Source organism: Nicotiana attenuata, chromosome 2, assembly GCF_001879085.1.
Source record: "Nicotiana attenuata strain UT chromosome 2, NIATTr2, whole genome shotgun sequence".
Lineage (NCBI taxonomy): Eukaryota > Viridiplantae > Streptophyta > Magnoliopsida > Solanales > Solanaceae > Nicotiana > Nicotiana attenuata.
In genome coordinates, this window is record NC_031990.1 from 90,999,695 (window position 1) to 91,017,442 (window position 17,748).

General features: G+C 34.3%; 1 protein-coding gene across 4 annotated transcripts in view; it reads right to left on the reverse strand.

The window, feature by feature from the left end:
- Positions 1-3,984, reverse strand: part of LOC109214837 (transcription factor PIF1-like) — a 21,700-nt gene extending 17,716 nt beyond the window's left edge. For 3 of the 4 annotated variants that reach the window (XM_019378792.1, XM_019378811.1, XM_019378803.1), the window contains exons 1-2: positions 3,554-3,983; positions 2,713-3,454 (exon numbers count right to left, since the gene is read on the reverse strand). In XM_019378792.1, coding sequence (XP_019234337.1) covers positions 2,713-3,454; positions 3,554-3,597 — 786 coding nt within the window. In that variant the 5' untranslated portion in view covers positions 3,598-3,983. Of the gene's footprint in view, positions 1-2,712; positions 3,455-3,553 lie in introns of all 4 variants that reach the window. The other variant, XM_019378798.1, reaches the window with a different exon arrangement.

The window sequence follows — 17,748 nt, forward strand, 5'->3', positions numbered from 1 at the left end:
GGGGGGGGGGGGGTGAGTCACTTCGCCTGGGTGTAGCACTCGGCGTCACATTCTCCTCGTTTTCTCTATCATCCTCGTTGATGGTGTTCAAGAGGTTGGCGGTGATGCCCACTACTGTTTTCTGTCTTTCATCTCCTTTTACTGCTATTGTTAGTTCGTGCAGACGGGAAAAAGATGGTTGTTGTTTTTTTTTAATCTAGAAGGAACTAAAATTTTAACTAGAATGCTCCTCACAGATGGCGCCAAATTGTTTGATCAAAAAGTGTTAAGCTTTTCGTTAAACTAATTAATGAGGAAATAGAGGGTGAATCCTAGTTAAACATAATATATTCTAGATCTAAGATTGAAGGGGATCCGTGGGATGAGACCGTGTTCGAGAATAATAAATATCAGGTACGTGTTCAATTATTGTCAATGAATGTTATAATAAGAACATGCAATAAATGAAGATAATGGCAATAAATGTAATAAATAGGAATTTATCACCCAAATGTTAGATGACTTGGGTGATTCTTCTTCGTGACAGCAACATGGAATAATGGAAAGTGAGGATGGATAAGGAATCTTTGGATCTTGTAAACAAAGAGTGAACGTTGTGTGTTAGCAATAGAATCAGTGAACAAGACAAGCTTTTGCATATTCTCTATGGTCAACCCTTTACAATGTGCCTTTATCAAAAAGTAAAGATCCCCTTTTGTTCTTTATCTCTTCCTATTTATAAGGGATATCCCCAAGAAATCCTAAAATGTACAACATAAAGAATATCCAATGGAATATTCCTTATGTCTATTACTAAACCTATCCTACTGTTGCTTCCTTGCTCCCTTTACTTGACCTCGGCAATAATCCTTCTTAAAACGACTCCTCGCCATTGTGCAGTGGTCGGCTCTGTCCTCGACCATGTTTATTTGCAGTTATCAAGCCGCCCAAATTTAGACCAATACAATATTGACTTTTCTTTTTAGTTTGTCATAAAAATAAAATATTTTCTTATATTTAAAAATAATTTAAATTTTCTTAATAAAATAACTCATAATTAGATAAATATTTCTAATTAACTTATTAAAGGTCCTATTTATATTTGTAAAATAGGACGGAAGGAATATACTAGTAATTGAAAAAAAAAACGGAATGCCCAATAAATTGGAATGACCCATAGAATTTGTACTTTGTGATTGTTCCAACAAGGTGCTTCGTCGACATGAGAATCCGTGTAGATTATTTGTGGTGAACAACGATAGTGTCAAAGTTAAGATACTCTATTGACCTATTATGCCACTTGGCATCATTTTACGTATATGCGGATGACGTGGCTTTCTTCTGGCCATGAACTCTCCGATGCGCTAAATGTGTGGAAAAATACAGTAAACGACAAAGCCACTCCCCAATACTGAACACATCCAACGTGCAAAAATACAGTGTGATTTTATCCCTATTCCCTTGGAATATGTTCATTTTCTGAGCATGTAACAAATATTATTTGGACCGACAATAATATATTCCCCCTGTTTTTATTTGCTCCGTTCCCTTTTACTTGATCACTATACTAAAAATATATTTTTATTTTTTTATTATACTAAATAAAAAAAATAATAATACTTTTATTTTTATTTTATCTCATTCATTAACTACTCATTCCTCAATTCACTTTCCAAAACTTTTAGAAATATTGTTATTAATATGGGAAAAATTATAAAATATATACTTTATTTTTTAAAAAAGGAGTGCAAAATCAAAAGTGGAAAACAAAAAGAGAACGGAGTAAGTATTTACCTGGGCACGAAATTTTAAAAAAAGATTTTTGAACTTATATAAAATAAAACAGATATATTTTGTGTAACTATAAATCATTGCATAAAAGCAATTTGTTTTAAAATATGGAAAAAAATCATTCTTTTTGACACGAATTAAAAAAAATACGTTCACATAAATTGAAAAGGAGGGAACATGATTTTTCGCTATGAAAATCATAAACTAACTTCTAATATTTGTAATAAATAGGATACTTACCATATTTTATAATTTAGGGTGAAAAATATATATTTACATATTATCAATATTTCAGTACCATTTAATTAATCAAAAAGTTATCAGCTTATTTTTAAATAAATTAGTACTAATATTATTCTCGTATTTTTTTAGTATTAGATTTTTATTACTATCTGTTAATTCTCCTGCTTTGTTTTTTTTTGTTGTTATTACTATTTTTTTCTATGACTTTCCACTCTGTATTTTTTTTTTGAAAAAGTTGTGATTATACTTTTCTTAAGCGAATGGTCTATCAGGAAACAAATTCTCTACCTTCGTAAGGTAAGAATAAGACTAGCGTACACACTATCATTTGTAAATAAATGTTAACTCAATGGTGAGATTCAGCTAACAAAACGAATCTTATTAGTTTATTATAATTAAATGTGCTTTTTCACTTTTAATTCGCACCAAAAACTATTTACATTCGGTAACCGAAAAGTGTATAAAATTTATATAATGTTTATATATAACAAACATAATGTGTGTATATATAAATATATATATATACAAAATTTATATTTTTTTTTTGCTATTATTTTGAGAGTGACTATATAATGTTATTTTTCATAATTATTAAATAGAGTAATACTTAACTAAACAGACCTAAGACTACTTATTTAATAAAAAAATTTAGGGAGTTAAGAGAAGATAAAACAACCAGAAACTAATTTAGCTGCTTACCACCTCACTGTGTTCTTCATAGTCCTCCATTCCCCTTTCTCTTCCTTTCCGTTTCCGATCCTCCGCCGGCATAAGCGCCGCCTCCTGCGGAGGCTGCAGCGGCGGTGGTTCCGCACTGGCACTTACACTACCTCTCGAGCCACTTGTCGATGACGTCCCCGTGAACTCACATGCCGTCGTCGACATTTCCCTGCCGCTGGTTGTTTCCGCCGCCGTCGTAGTAGTATCACTCGTGGCTTTTCCTCCGTCATTCCCGGCGGCAACTGGCGCTACTTTATCCGATAAGCGTGAAAATTCTGCAATTGGAGTTTCATTCGAATCGACAATCGTTGATACCCAAGCTGTGTTACCAGAACTCGATGTATAATTCTGCGATTTTGCTTTAGACAATCGTGAGAAATGCCCGAAATTCTGTAAGCGATGTGAAAATTTGCCCTCAGTACATCTCAATTGAGGCAGAGGCTGATTCGGACGGATCTCCGTCGTGGTAGTATCAATCTCTCCTGGCGTCGGCTCGGCGGCGGTGACAACAGAGGAGCTCGGCGTAGTATAGAGAAAATCAGCATAGAGATCACGCTCGAAAGAAGAATCTTCAAGTGGATATTGAAGCCACGTGGCCATTTCATCCTCTTGTATAAATAGTGGTCGAGCTGAAGCTGCTACCGTTTGAGATCTTTGATTTTGGCTTTGGGCAGTTACTTGTCCATTTTGCCATATTAGCTCCATTACATCTTCCTCCACTCTGTGGAAAGATATGCATTGACCAGACTTGTCCAATCAGTAAACTTCAAATACCATACCAAATACCGGATAAAAAATAAAAATATTTCATGAAACTTACACTGTGGATTCATCCGTTTCGAAATTAGGAACAGAGTGATTCATCTTGTGCAACTCAACTTCATAATCAGAACTTCAACTTACAGAACAACAACAAACAATTTCAGCGTCCTCGTTCAGGATTGCTATGTGAATCTATCGATAGTTTAACGTGTTATGTTTCAACCTAGACTTGTTGAAATAAGACATAATAAGGTCTATGTTCTTTTTTGGTAACTTTCCACTTGTGGGTATGAGAGAGCAATTTGCACTACTACTTGATGATTATGTTGGGTTTGTAAATGGAGAGAGTGAGTGAGTATTTATTGAGTAATAATATATATAATGAAGAGATAGCGGTTAAAGAACACAGGCTTCTTGTGTTTAATGTCTTTTGCAGGCAAGAGAGTCAGAGAGATAAGGTCTCCTCTCTCTCTCTCTCACACACACAAAAATTAAACTACATGGGAATAATATTAGGGGCTTCGGTCAAATAATTTTTGCTCAAATAATATATTTATATTAAGAAATTTATTAGATATATACGTATATTAAATTAGAAATCTAATTAGTAGCTCTTAAAATTATTATTTTAAAATTTAAGCCCATAAATTTAAAATTCTTGCTCCGTTTTTGAATAATATAATATTTCTTTCGTTTTAATTTATGAGAACCTATTTCCTTTTTAGTCCGTGCCAAAAAAAAAATATTTTCCTATTTGGAAACAACTTATTTTTATGCGATGATTTATACAAAAAATATGTGTTTCATTTATATCACAAGTTTAAAAGTTTTCTACTTTTTTTTAAACTTCATGCCCAGTCAAATGGGTTCACATAAATAGAAACCGAAGGAGTATAACATATGAAGCTAAACGACGAAGTGATTTTGATGCATGGGGCACAATATCTTTTCCTGTCACACATTTACTCCCACCGATTCACAATAAGTGTCCAATTTGCTTTTTCATTTTGGTTCAAAATAAGTGTCCAGTTATGTAATCAAGAAAGAATTCAATTTGTTTTTACAAAATAACCCTTATGTACATATCCCTAAAAACTTTTCTTACTCCTCATATTAAATGTTTAATTAGGGGTAGTTGTAGGTATTTTTGTATAGAATTTAGTATTTTTTTAATGGGCGTGCTAAAAGCAAATTGGACACTTATTGTGAACCGAAGGGAGTAACATTTTTCCATCAGCTCCTTTTCCACAATTAAACAACTTATTTTTGTTTCTTATTTGATGTCTCATATTATTTTGTAGTCTGAAAATTTATATTTGTACTGAAAAATTTCAATTTGAGAGTGAAACGCCCTTTATCTTTGAAATATCTTATTTTCTCCTGTTATTAAAATTCTTAAAGAAACTCATTATTGTTTATGTTATAATTCATATCTAATATTTATATATATATATATATATATATATATAAATTATTTTAGAGCTGCATCAACCACCGCCATTGACACTTGCTAAATTCTCGCACTTGCAGGCATCAGAGATATACTTAAATGGTTTGATATATACACGCCATGGCATGGAGATATTAGTTTAATATTTTAATATATTATTTTTCGTACTTAAAGTCATCAATTCAGGGCGGAGCTACAATAGAGTGTGCGGGTTCGGATGAATCCAGTGACTTTTTTGTGAACCCTATATTTGTGTTGAAAAACTTATTGTTTCTATATATTTGGTACGCCGAAGCAATCTTGCATTTTGTTAAATTTTCTTTTTTTCTTTGAAAAACTAAATAAGAAATAGAAGAAACGACAAAGCTACAAAGTTCCAAATTGGTGTTTCCTTCATGCTTCAGAATTACCATTCCTTTTTAATAAAGAAAAACACAACCCTTTTCCTTTTTAATAAAAAAAAAAACACAAATCAAATACACACATCTTCTCTAAAACAAAATAAACAGACATTTTTCCTTCACAATTCAACTGCACTCAAATCAAACAAAGCTAGGGTTTTGCCTTTCTGCCCTAATTGCTGATTTTTTTATAAAGTAATTGGCTATGGCTTTACTTTATTAGCATCTAAATTTGGCTATCAGGTAAATTAGTAGATGACACAACATAAAAGGATAACTGAAGTAGCTTGAGTAGCTAACCAATTAACATATCCATGGGCGAGTTGGATACAATTTTCTTTCTAATTTTGCATCTTTGTGTATCAATACATCTTCATGGGCAGCATATTTTATATTTCTAAGAGGCCACAAACTTACAGTAAAGGTGGCCAAGAAATTCAAAAGGGAAAAACAGCATACATTAATCTCTGTTGAGCCTTAACAAATAAAAATAAATTAATCACTCAACTGGATGCATTCTCTAATTATGTGCGAAACATGTACAATGCATTCTCTAAAAGGGCTTGGCAATCTCTCGAAGACATTGGTTAAAACAAATATTCACAAGACACGGGGTCTTATTTTTTTGCGTGTGAAGTTAAGTTTGATATTATCTGTGGCTACTGTAACGGTAGAAAGGACTTTTTCTTCAATGAAATTTAATCAAAATGACTTGCTAAGCAGAATTGGTGATGACTTTTTGAATGACTGTTTAGTTTGTTAAATAGAGGATGAAGTATTTAAACTTTGAAGTGTACCTAATGATGTGATTATTAATCGTTTTCAGAATATGACAAGTTGTCAAGTGCAATTGAAATAATAATGTTTATATTCAAATATTATGTTTGTATGATTCGTTACTTTTTAAATGTGTATTAAATATCGGTATTCGTTCTTTAGTTTGCTTGTTATTGTATATTGGTTTTGGGTCGCCGTCTTATTTAAAAGTTTAGAACCCGTACACTTCAAATCCTAGCTCCTCCTCTGAACTCATCATATATATGACTACTGAAATAAGTCTGAACATCTTTGAACCAGTATATGGCTTGCTGTTTCACACCACTCTTAGAAAATGAAAGAAGCTCTTGATCATTCTTTTTAATTTATATGACGCATTTCTTTTATTCGGTCTGATATATGACGCATTTCCTTTATTCAGTCTGATATATAAATATTTTATATTCACGCAAGGTTTGTAAAAAGGCCACACCCTAAAAGGTGTAATGCAAACAGCTTATGCTAATCCAAGCATTAATGAGTGCTTCCACGAATAATTCAATAGTTTATCTAGAAAAAAAATATTTTTTTATATTTGAAAATAATTTCTATGTTATCGTCAATTCGAAGCTTTTATAGACACATAAATATTACTATAAAATATTTAAGGTCGCAAGTTTCAAATATCTTATTATGGCCACTTAAATATTATAATATATTTAAAATTACAAGTTTAAAAAAATATTTTTTTAATCTCATTACCGTGTCAAACTAAACCATATAAATTGAAAAGGATGAAGTATATATTAGTATTGCTAATTAGCAGCTAACAAAGCAAAGATAAGGTGTTTTAATTTCAAATATGTATAGTATTATTTTATTGAGTTCGATCGTACCCGTATTCGAGCTTCTACCTCCTTTCCCGACTAGATCTAAACTATAAGACTTTGATTCAAGTAAGATTTTATGCCAATTATAAATAGGTCTGAACTCTTTTATGTATGAAGGGCAAGGTGCATGTCCAAATCTAAGTGACAAATCATTTGCTTTATAATGTATAATATAAAAAATGTAGCAATTGTTTTGTGGGTCCCTAAGGAGACAAAGCATATGTACAATGGTATCTATCTATTTAGATTTATATTCGTTTTTGGATATTAAAATAAGAATAACCCCATATTTGGATAATGTGGGATCGGATTTCCACCTAAAGTTCTTTATTTTACAAATGATTGGGACAATACTGTATAACTATCAATATTCAATCAACTAACCAACAAAGATCGTAATAAAGTAATAAGTATTAATTTCATTCTTAGTTAGAGCGCTCGGGCTCGAATTTTAAATATGAAATTGTCTTTATAAAGAAACATTTTACCCTATAATATAGGATTTCTAGATGCAAATATGAATTTAGTCGGGCCACCAAAAAAAACAAACTATTAATCCGCTAATTAGTAAAAAGATAATCTGATAAGTGCCAACTAGAACATCGTTAGAAAATCTTCATACCCTTTCTTTATTATTTAAAGAAAACTTTGATTAATTAGTTCAATCATAAAAGTTAAAAACAAGTGGTTGTACATGTGCTTAATATAATTATTTGTCTTGTGTTGTTCTAAATATTATTATAATGACAAAGGTGTTGTGTTTATTTGTTTAATCCTAAAGTGACAATTAAAAGTAAACTTTTCTAAATCAAATAAAATGTTACCTTTATTGTTAATTGGGAGTAAATCCTCACGTGACGCCATTAAGTAGTTAATTATACTTATTTTGACTAGTGACGAATTCAACTTTTCGATGTTGTAAATTTTAAGTCGGAAAATGTTGGTCACTTATTGTGAACCGGAGGGAGTATATAACTTTTTATCCCGCTCATATATGAAGTTTGACCTTAAAGCACTAGACTATACCGAACTAAGAACACATTGTTGGATATGTCGCTGGCTCAACTATGTGAAGCAACAGAGGAGCCCCATGTAAGGTTAATTGAGTCTTCTCTGTTCGAAAATTATACTGTAAACTAGAGTAAAAATAATATATAACTATTTCGAAATTCCTTGTGTTAAACATGAGTTTTAATGATGAAAAATAATGTATCAAATTTGGTGCAGCATCACAAGGGATAAAACAAAGGAATCAAGAAGCCCTATCATTCAAGTATGGATTAAGAAAACAATCTGTTAACGGGAGCACTAGAAGCAAAGGAAAAGGAAAAGTATCAATGATTAGAGATAAAAAAGGAAGAAGCAGCGGAAATCTGGAAAAGAATCAATCAATGCTTTGATTGATGACTGACGGGAAGCTATTATAGGAAGGTCCCAAATCAAAGGAAAACAAGATTATGAAGCGATGCACTGAAAATTGTTGAAGCCCAAAATCAAGGGATCCATCGGTGGAAAATTTTATTTTGTGTCTCATACAACTAACACTAGTTGTATGAGGCATCTTTTTTGTCTCACAGTTTTGTGGGCCCAGATTTTTGTCGACCCAGAAGTGTAAGATTGGGGTCCACAAATTAGTGAGACAAAAAGGAGCCTCACACAACTAATGTCAGTTGTGTGAGGCACACAATAAGACTTCTCTCCATCGGTGATCACTCAAGTAATGTAAAGATATGCCCAGCGGATGAACAACCTGTCAAGACCACAAATCAAGGAAGATCAACGAAAACTTAACTTTATTCTTGGAAAGAATCAATTTATGATTCCTTTCAAGGATCAACTCCCTTGGGTTTGTAATCTCTCAAGATTCACGAGTCAAGAAGGCCTCACGAAGTATATATACATCTGTTCCAGGCTTGAAGCAAGCATACTTTGAACGAATCACTATCACTTTTTTTGTTTTACTCCAAACAAGCATTGTGATTCTTTTTAGATCTGTTGTGTCATTAGTGAGAGAAGAAAAAGAGACAAACACTGGTGATACATTGTATCAAGAAGAGAAAAGTGACATAGAGATTAAGCTGTTGGTGTACAGTTACATCAACCATTTTGTAATGGAGAAACCTCAAACACAGAAAGAGATCACCCTTGCAACCCATGTGGACTGAAGTATGATTCACATTGAATCCAAACCAGTATAAAATTTTGGTGGCTTTATTTCCTACATTTTATTTCTGAACTACTATTATGTTCTTATCTCTAGTCGACAAATTAGTAAATTAATCAACTACTTATAATACCAAATTAAAAATAGACAATTCATTTCCCCTTTTGTACTTTCACCTTGAAATATTTTTTTTAATATAGTGGTAAAAATTGTTCAAATATATCGACTTTTCGTTTTTGTATTTTTGTGAATCTCCTTATTAGAATCCTTGACTCTGCTACTAATGTGTAGAGAGGGACAGACAATAGGGTCTATCTAGAAGTCGTTGTTTTTTCTTCTTTTTAACTTGGAAGAGAACTATTTCTCTATTATTAAGAACGTGGTCCAAGACATGAATGGACCATAGAAGCTATTATATATCCGAATATATACCATAGTACATGCACCTGAAAATGAAATAGACTTTATTTGAAGTTGACCATTTTTTCTCATTTATTTTTTTGCCTCAATTAAGTTATATATATTGCGAGTGTATAAATCCGAATATATACAAGCCCTATACTCTCGAAGCAAAGTATAGATTTTTACGTAAAAACACATAAATTTTTTAGTGAATATTAGGTTTAAATCCATAATGTTAAAAGTTAAAAGTTTAGTGCTAAGAACGATAAAAATCAAATTCATCAAGTTAACATTTTGAATTCGCCTGCCTGCGAAAACGTTTACCCTCTTAGTGCACCTATTAGGCTAGAAATGGATTCGGATTAGTCGAACCAATAAATTTCAAATAACAAATACCCATAGAAAACTTTTTTGTGTTGGACCTTTTTCCTAATTGTGTTAAGGACGATATAGTCAGCAATTTCAGGTTTGGAATGCCTCCTATTACAATTTACATGCACCTTAGTTTATATATAGGTCTTGAGACAAGAATTATTAATCTGTCACTAGTTTTTTTCCAACATTCTTCCTAAACAGTGGACGCAATAATTCTATAGTTTATTACTTTAGCTAGCATGATGGTTTTTTTTTTTCTCATTTTAATATTCAAAGTTTGTTTTTTCATTAGGTTTAATATTTATTTTGGGGTCCCGACTAATTTAAATTTGTAAAAGCCAATTAACGCTTCTGGACAAAAGTATCTTAGCTGAAACACAGAAAGTTCCAGCGTAATATGTTGGATTATGGAACTCTTGCGTATAAACTTCCCGTATATTATGTTGGAACTCCAAGACATTATAAATTCCAGCACATTATACTTAAATCTCATATATAAAAAATGTGAACTCCGGCATATTATGCTGGAAATTTTCCTGATTTTTAAGAGCGTAGCTGTTCAGATTTTAGTTTCACATGAAAAAATGTCTAAATTTCGATTAATTATAAAACTATGGCTAATTTTCAATTAGCTGTCGTAAATCTGGCTATTTCTAAATTTCTTTCCAAAATTTTTATGTTCTCAAAGTTCAAACTTGAGACTTCAAGTTAAGAGTAGAGAAAACTTGTTTCCATTCCACCATAACCGTTGATGTTTATCGTACATTAATACTCCGTCCGTTTCACCATCAAAGGATGTGCTGCAGCGGATGGGACTGCTCTTCCCTTAACTAGAGGTCTCGGGTTCGAACCTTGGGTATGAAAAAAATCCTTGGTATAGTAGGGAGCCCTTTCCTCCTGAATAGGGCCCTACTCGACGCAAATTCAGATATAGTAGGACTCCAATACGACTATCGAACACCGGATGAGAAACCAAAAAAAATACCCCGTCCATTTCAAAAAAGGATGAAGCAATCAAGGACTCCAAATGTGAATCCTTGGGTTCGATGATGACATCTTGGCCATTATAATTTTGTCCTTTCGAGGACTCCAAATGTAAATAATTATCATAGGGGTCCCATTTTCTATTTAAATTTGTAATGCAGGGTTGAGGTGGTAGTATAGTACATGGGTCTATATTTGAAGAACCAAGTGGCAATTCCCCAATTGTTCATTCATTCATCAATTCATTCTATGGTTTGGATCAGACTAATTCGAATTTGCTTCGAAAATTGTTATTTTGAGGTAAAATGTTTCCTCCCAAATGTAACTTTATATCCTGAAACATTTAATTAAGAATTAAAAAGTACTTAACATTCTATAATAACCTTGAATACAATTGTGTTGGAGATCTGAATACTTCAAACAACACGACGACATTAATTCGTCCCACCTTCCTGTACTATTCCTTGTTTGTCCTGAGGGACAGAGGATGCTAGGTTAGCCGAAGATGGTTATCGGTTCAAGAACATAAGGTGCCTTGCTTTTTCAAGGTAAGAAGGGGTAGAAAAACGTCTCGAGCCAATGTTCGAATAGTTGGGCGCTACGGCGTTGAAGTAACCCATGCCGTACTCCCAGGAAAAGTTCGAATGACTATGAATCGTGCTTTACAAGCTATGTCCTACACTGATTCTATATATATATATATTGGATTTTTGCCATCATATAATATTAAGGCCACTTTTGTTAAAATAATGTTCAATTTGTTTAATTTTCAAAGAGTACGATGAATGCTAATAGTCTCTATTTTCTTAATCAAAAGTTTCAAACTCGAGTTTGATAATGAAATTTGTTCTATAAAGCATTTTGACTTCCTTAGCGGACATTTACGGTGCAGTCTAAATTAGTAGCGGACTTTATATATTGGATAAATTTGTTCATCAAAGTTGAATTACATGAATTTAGTAGCGGAACTAGAAATTCTTACAAGGTGATTCAAAAAAGATAACAGTAAAAGTCTGTTTATATAAAGTAAATTTAACAAGATTATTATTTATAGATTGGACTCACAAACATTGCATTTTGAAGATTATTATTTAAATCTGTCCCCCTAGCTAAATAATACACACACATGTTGGTACATTAGCTCATATTAAACTAATTAAACATGTCAAATTTACTATATTCAAAAGAGTTACTATATATTCAATATTTACATCAAACAAATTAGTGCATGACATATTTTTCACATATACTTTTATCAATTAAACAGGTTGATTGACATGTTTTCTCAGCATAATTTGGCACTTTACCATAGTAAAATTCGCATTGTTTGGTAAAAACACCAAATACGAATAAATTATTTTCATAACCAATCTTACTTTTAGTCGTAAGAAGTTGCATAGACTTGAAATGTTGACAATCAAATTTACATAATAAACGACTTCACCTTGACAAGAGGGATAGCTTAGATGGTCAGGGTTGTGCAAAAATAGTTCCAACTTCAGGGTTGTGGATTTGAGTCACCAAAGGAGCAATAGCTCCAACAAAGGGTTGTGAGTTTCTACGCCTCACAACCTCCGTTTTAGACTTTTGTTTATGATTATAATGTCCGGGTATACCTGCTTCCTCGTATCAATACATGTATCGAGTAAGTAGCTAGTAACCACACTCACCAAGCTCAGACATATGAAAAAGATTATCTAATTTTTAGTAATTGCACCATAAGTTAGTTATTTTGTTAATTGTTAGTTATTAAGTTAGCTAGTTAGTTAGTTAGTTAGTTAGTTAGTCATACTTAGCATAATCTAGCTCACTAATATAAATACATATGTACACACCATATCTAATTAAGCTTTGATAATAAAGATACTTCCTTTCTCTCTCTAACTTCTCTTCATCGATCAACTCTCACTTCTTCTCTCTTCTTCATTCACTGAATCTTCGATTCTCAATCTCATCTTCTAATTTGAGCATGGTATCAGAGCAATCAAAGAAAATCTAGCTTTGAATTGATCGAATTCTGCTTTCCGCAACTCAAATCCAATTTCTGTAATTTCTTGTTTGTATCGTCAAATTCAAGATCTGTAGAGATGAGTCTAAACAATGAACAAGATGATGATGCTCATTTGAATCAAACCACTGGAGCTTCAACTTAGCCGACAGGTATAGATTATAATCATCCTCTGTTTCTTCATCCCTCAGATGTAAGTGGAATACAGATCATTTTCTTTCAACTAACAGGTATCGAAAATTATTCAATTTGGTATCGATCTATGCGTGTTGCTCTGTTAGGAAGGAACAAATTAGGGATGGTAGATGGTTCTTGTAATAAAGAAAACTTTTCTGCAACTATGTAAAATCATTGGGAAAGAGTAAATGCTATTGTGTTGTCTTGGATCATGAATTCTGTGAATAGCAGTCTTCGTGGTGGTATAATGTACGCGTCTAACGCACAGTCTGTTTGGGATGATCTATATGAAAGGTTTTATAAAGTAGATGATGCAATAACATTCAATTTGCACAAAGAAATAGCTAATTTAAACCAAGGTACTTCTTCTGTATCAGTATATTACTGTGAACTCAATGGTAACATATCAACAGGCACAATCTCAGATGACTAACACTTATCAAAACTTGGGACATGCTGATAACTCACAGTCAATGCCATAGATAGGAGCCTTCACAAAAGATCAATATGAACAAATATTGCAAATTTTCAACAAAACTAACACTGAAAGCAGCAACAATAACTCTGCAGCAAATATAGCAGGTATGAGTACTGCTTTGCTAGTCTCCAAATGTCCAAAAGAGTGGATCATTAACACTGGTGCAACCAATCATATGGTGTCTGATATTGAAATGCTAAATCAGAATTCCATTGTTAAGAACACTAATCCTAAGAGGGTGTGTCTACCCAATGGTGAAGTGTCTCATGTTACTCACACTAGAACTAGCTCAATATCAGCTAGGAGTACACTTCAAAATGTATTCCATCTGCCTCAGTTTAAGTTTAATCTAATGTCTGTGTCAAAGATGACTAAAGAGCTAGTATGTGCAGCCACCTTCTATCCTCATTTTTGTGTTTTCTGGATCTCTTCAATGGGAGAGTGAAGGAGATTGGTAAAGAAAGAGATGGACTATACATTCTACTGAGTCATCTTGCTAACAAGGATATGAATCTCAGTCTACTTGTCAAGGAAGTGTTTACTGCTGAAGATATAAACCTATGGCATAGAAGATCTGGCCATGTGTCTATAACTGTTCTTAGGAAAATGCTTCAGAATAAAGCTGAGCCTATAGCAGAAGTAATAAATAAATGTAATGTCTGCCCCCGTGCAAAACAAACCAGATTACCTTTTCCAGCAAGTAATATTAAATGTACTGAGTGTTTTGAGCTGGTTCATATGGATATCTGGGGACCATACAAGATTCCTACTTTTGATGGAAATAGATTTTTCTTGACTATAGTTGATGAATTCTCCAGAATGACATGGATCTACTTGTTAAAATTGAAACCTGATGTGTGTGTTGTCATTCAGTATTTTTTGAGTTTTGTTCAAACACAATTCAACAAAATAGTTAAGACAATCAGAACAGATAATGGCACAGAATTTGTTAATATTATTTGCAGTGATTTGTTCAAGAAATTAGGCATCATACACCAGAGGACTTGTGTCTATACTCCTCAGCAAAATGGAGTAGCTGAGAGAAAACATAGACACATCATAGAAGTTACTAGAGCTATCATATTTCAAGCCAATATCCCCATCAAATTTTGGGGTCACTGTGTTCTAGCAGCTGTCTATATAATTAACAGGCTGCCTTCATCAGTTATATGTGTTTCACCTTATGAAAAGTTATACAAAAGGAAACCTTCACTCAATCTTTTAAGAATACTAGGCTGCCTGTGTTATGCCAAGATCATACAGGGAACTTGCAAACTTAAAACAAGGTCCAAACCTGCAGTATTAATGGGCTACTTAGAGGTGCAAAAGGGTTATGTCCTATATGATCTATCTAGCCATTCATTCTTTGTAAACGGAGATGTTACCTTCAGGGAAGATGTGTTTCCCTTCAAGAAAACTACTGCACGTCCACCTCCTATATTCCTGACTATACTACCTCAACCTATTCTAGATAATAGGCAATTTGAAGATTACAATGTGACGACCCAAAGGGTCATCACCTATTTTCTCTTTCATTCCGTGCTCCCGAGGCCTTGAAAACCTCATTTTTACTTGCCTCAATTTACGTGTGCAATCCGAGCGCGTAACCGGAAAGCTTAAATATGAATTCTGTGTAAAAATTTATGAATTTTGATAATATTATGATTAAAGTTGACTTTGGTCAACATTTTGGGTAAACGGACCCGGACCCGTGATTTGACGGTCCCGGAGGGTCCGTAGAAAAATGTGAGACTCGGGCATATGCCCGGAGTCGAATTCCGAGGTCGAGAGCCCGAGCAATGAACTTTTCTGTGAAATTGTTTTTCTGAAATTATTAAGGAAAATGGAATTAAAAAAATTAAAAGACTATGGTATCGGGCTAGTATTTTGGTTCCGACACCCGGTACAAGTCTTAAATATGAGTTAAGCGCTTTCTGTAAAGTTTGGTCGAAATCGGACGTCATTTGACGTGTTTCGGACCTAAATATCTAAAATTTGAAGTTATGAAGTTTGAAATGAAAATGATGATCTTGAGGCTTGATTCAATGATTTTTTATGTTATTTTGGCGATTTGATCGCTCGAATAAGTTCGTAGGATGTTATTGAGTTAGTGTGTGTGATTGGTTAGGAGCCCCGATGGCTCGGGAGTGAATTGGAGGTGGTTCGGTGTGTTTTTACACTTAGGAAATGTAGCAGGTTTTTGGTTGCAGCTGTTGCAGGTGTTTTCTTTTACGCGTTCGCATGGTCTCTTTCGCGTTCGCGTAGCTTTAGCCTTCTACTTCATCGCGTTCGCATCCCTCACCTCGCGTTCGCGTAGGTTGCCAGACTCCCTTCACCGCGTTCGCGTTTCCCCTATCGCGTTCGCGTATAACAGTTCCTGGACCCCAGAAATTTCCTTCTGCGCGTTCGCGTCTGTCTCCACGCGATCGCGATAGCTTACCCAGTTTACCCTTCGCGAACGCGGCCCCTCTCCCGCGAACGCGAAGGGCAATTTTGCCCAGTGAATTTTTAAGTTAAAAATAGAACAGTAGCTCGGGATTTTAATAAAAATACACGAACTCCTTTCTTCTCCAAGCACTTAGGCGTCCATTGAAGCTCCTTTTCATCAAAACTTCTTGGGTAAGCATTGTTCAACTTGTTTTGTTCAATTTCCTCTATTAATTACTAAATTCCTAGCCCTAAATCATGAAATCAAAGTAGAAATTAGGGGTTTTGGGTAGAGTTAGGGTTTTGAGAATTTTGGGTGATTCAACCTCAATTTGGGGTCGAATCTTAAAACAAATTATATCTTTGAACTCGTGGGGTTATGGGTGATTGGGTTTTGGTCCGAGCCTCGTGTTTGGACCATGTGGGACCGGTGTCGAATTTTGGTATTTTTGGAAGAATGCTAGGGACTTCATTTTTAGGCTATGGGATTTTGTTTTCGAGTCTTTATTGATATTATTGAATTGACTATGCCTAGATATCGTTGTTTCAGAGTCGGATTGTAGAGGAAAGGCGGTATTGGAGAGTTGATTGCTATTCTTGGACCGAGGTAAGTGTTTGCTCTAACTTTGGTTAGAGGGAATAGGATTAGGATATTATTTGCTAATTGCTAAATGAAGAGTACGGTGTATAGGCATGGTGACGGTTATCTATACACCGGAGTCTAGCATGACCGTGGGTCTTAAATGTGTTTGAACCGGACTTTGTGAAACATTCTTTCTTGTCTAATTGCTAAGTTTCCTATAATGTGAAAGGTTGAGGAGGAATTGCGATTGGTATATTATTGGATCGTTGTCTCGAACTAGAATTTGATAATTGAGAAAGAAATGATTAAAAGAGAAAGTGTTGTGACTTTTCCCTTGCCGGGACACGTAGTCTATTATTGTTGTTGTTCCCTTGCCGGATATTTGGGCTGTTAGTTGTACCCTTGCCGGGTTAAATCGTTATGTTGTTGAATTCCCCCTAATGGGGCCTCCTTTAGAAAGATTATATGTATTATTCACTATGAAATGGGATCGTGTGGCACGCCGACCACTTATATATTATAAAATGGGATCGTGTGGCACGCCGACCACTTATATATTATAAAATGGGATCGTGTGGCACGCCGACCACTTATATATATAATGAAATGGGATCGTGTGGCACGCCGTCCACTTATGAATTAAGAAATGGAATCGTGTGGCGCGCCGACCACTTATATATGAGTCATGGTATTGAGGTAGTTTCGTCGTTATATCCGTTGACCTGTATTCACAGTATTTTCCCCGAGCATGCCCCCTTCCCCTTTTTAGTTGATGTTCTCTGTTGTTATTTCCGTTGCCTTTGTAAATATATATCTGCACAGGTTGTTTTTGGTAGGTCCTGTCTAGCCTCGTCACTACTTCGCCGGGGTTAGGCCAGGCACTTACCAGCACATGGGGTCGGTTGTGCTCATGCTACACTTCTGTGCTTTTTGCATAGATTACGGTACCGGAGCAGCTTTTAGACCTCAGCAGTAGGAGCGTTGGGAGCTTGCTTCAGTCCGGAGATTCCCGAGGTAGCCTTGCTGGCGTCCGCATGGCCCGGAGTCTCTCTTATCTCTGTCTTTCGTTTGACTTTCCCTTGTATCGGATCAGACAGTACTGTATTCTTATTCAGACTTTGATTGTAGCACTCTTTAGTAGTCCGTGAGCTAGTGACA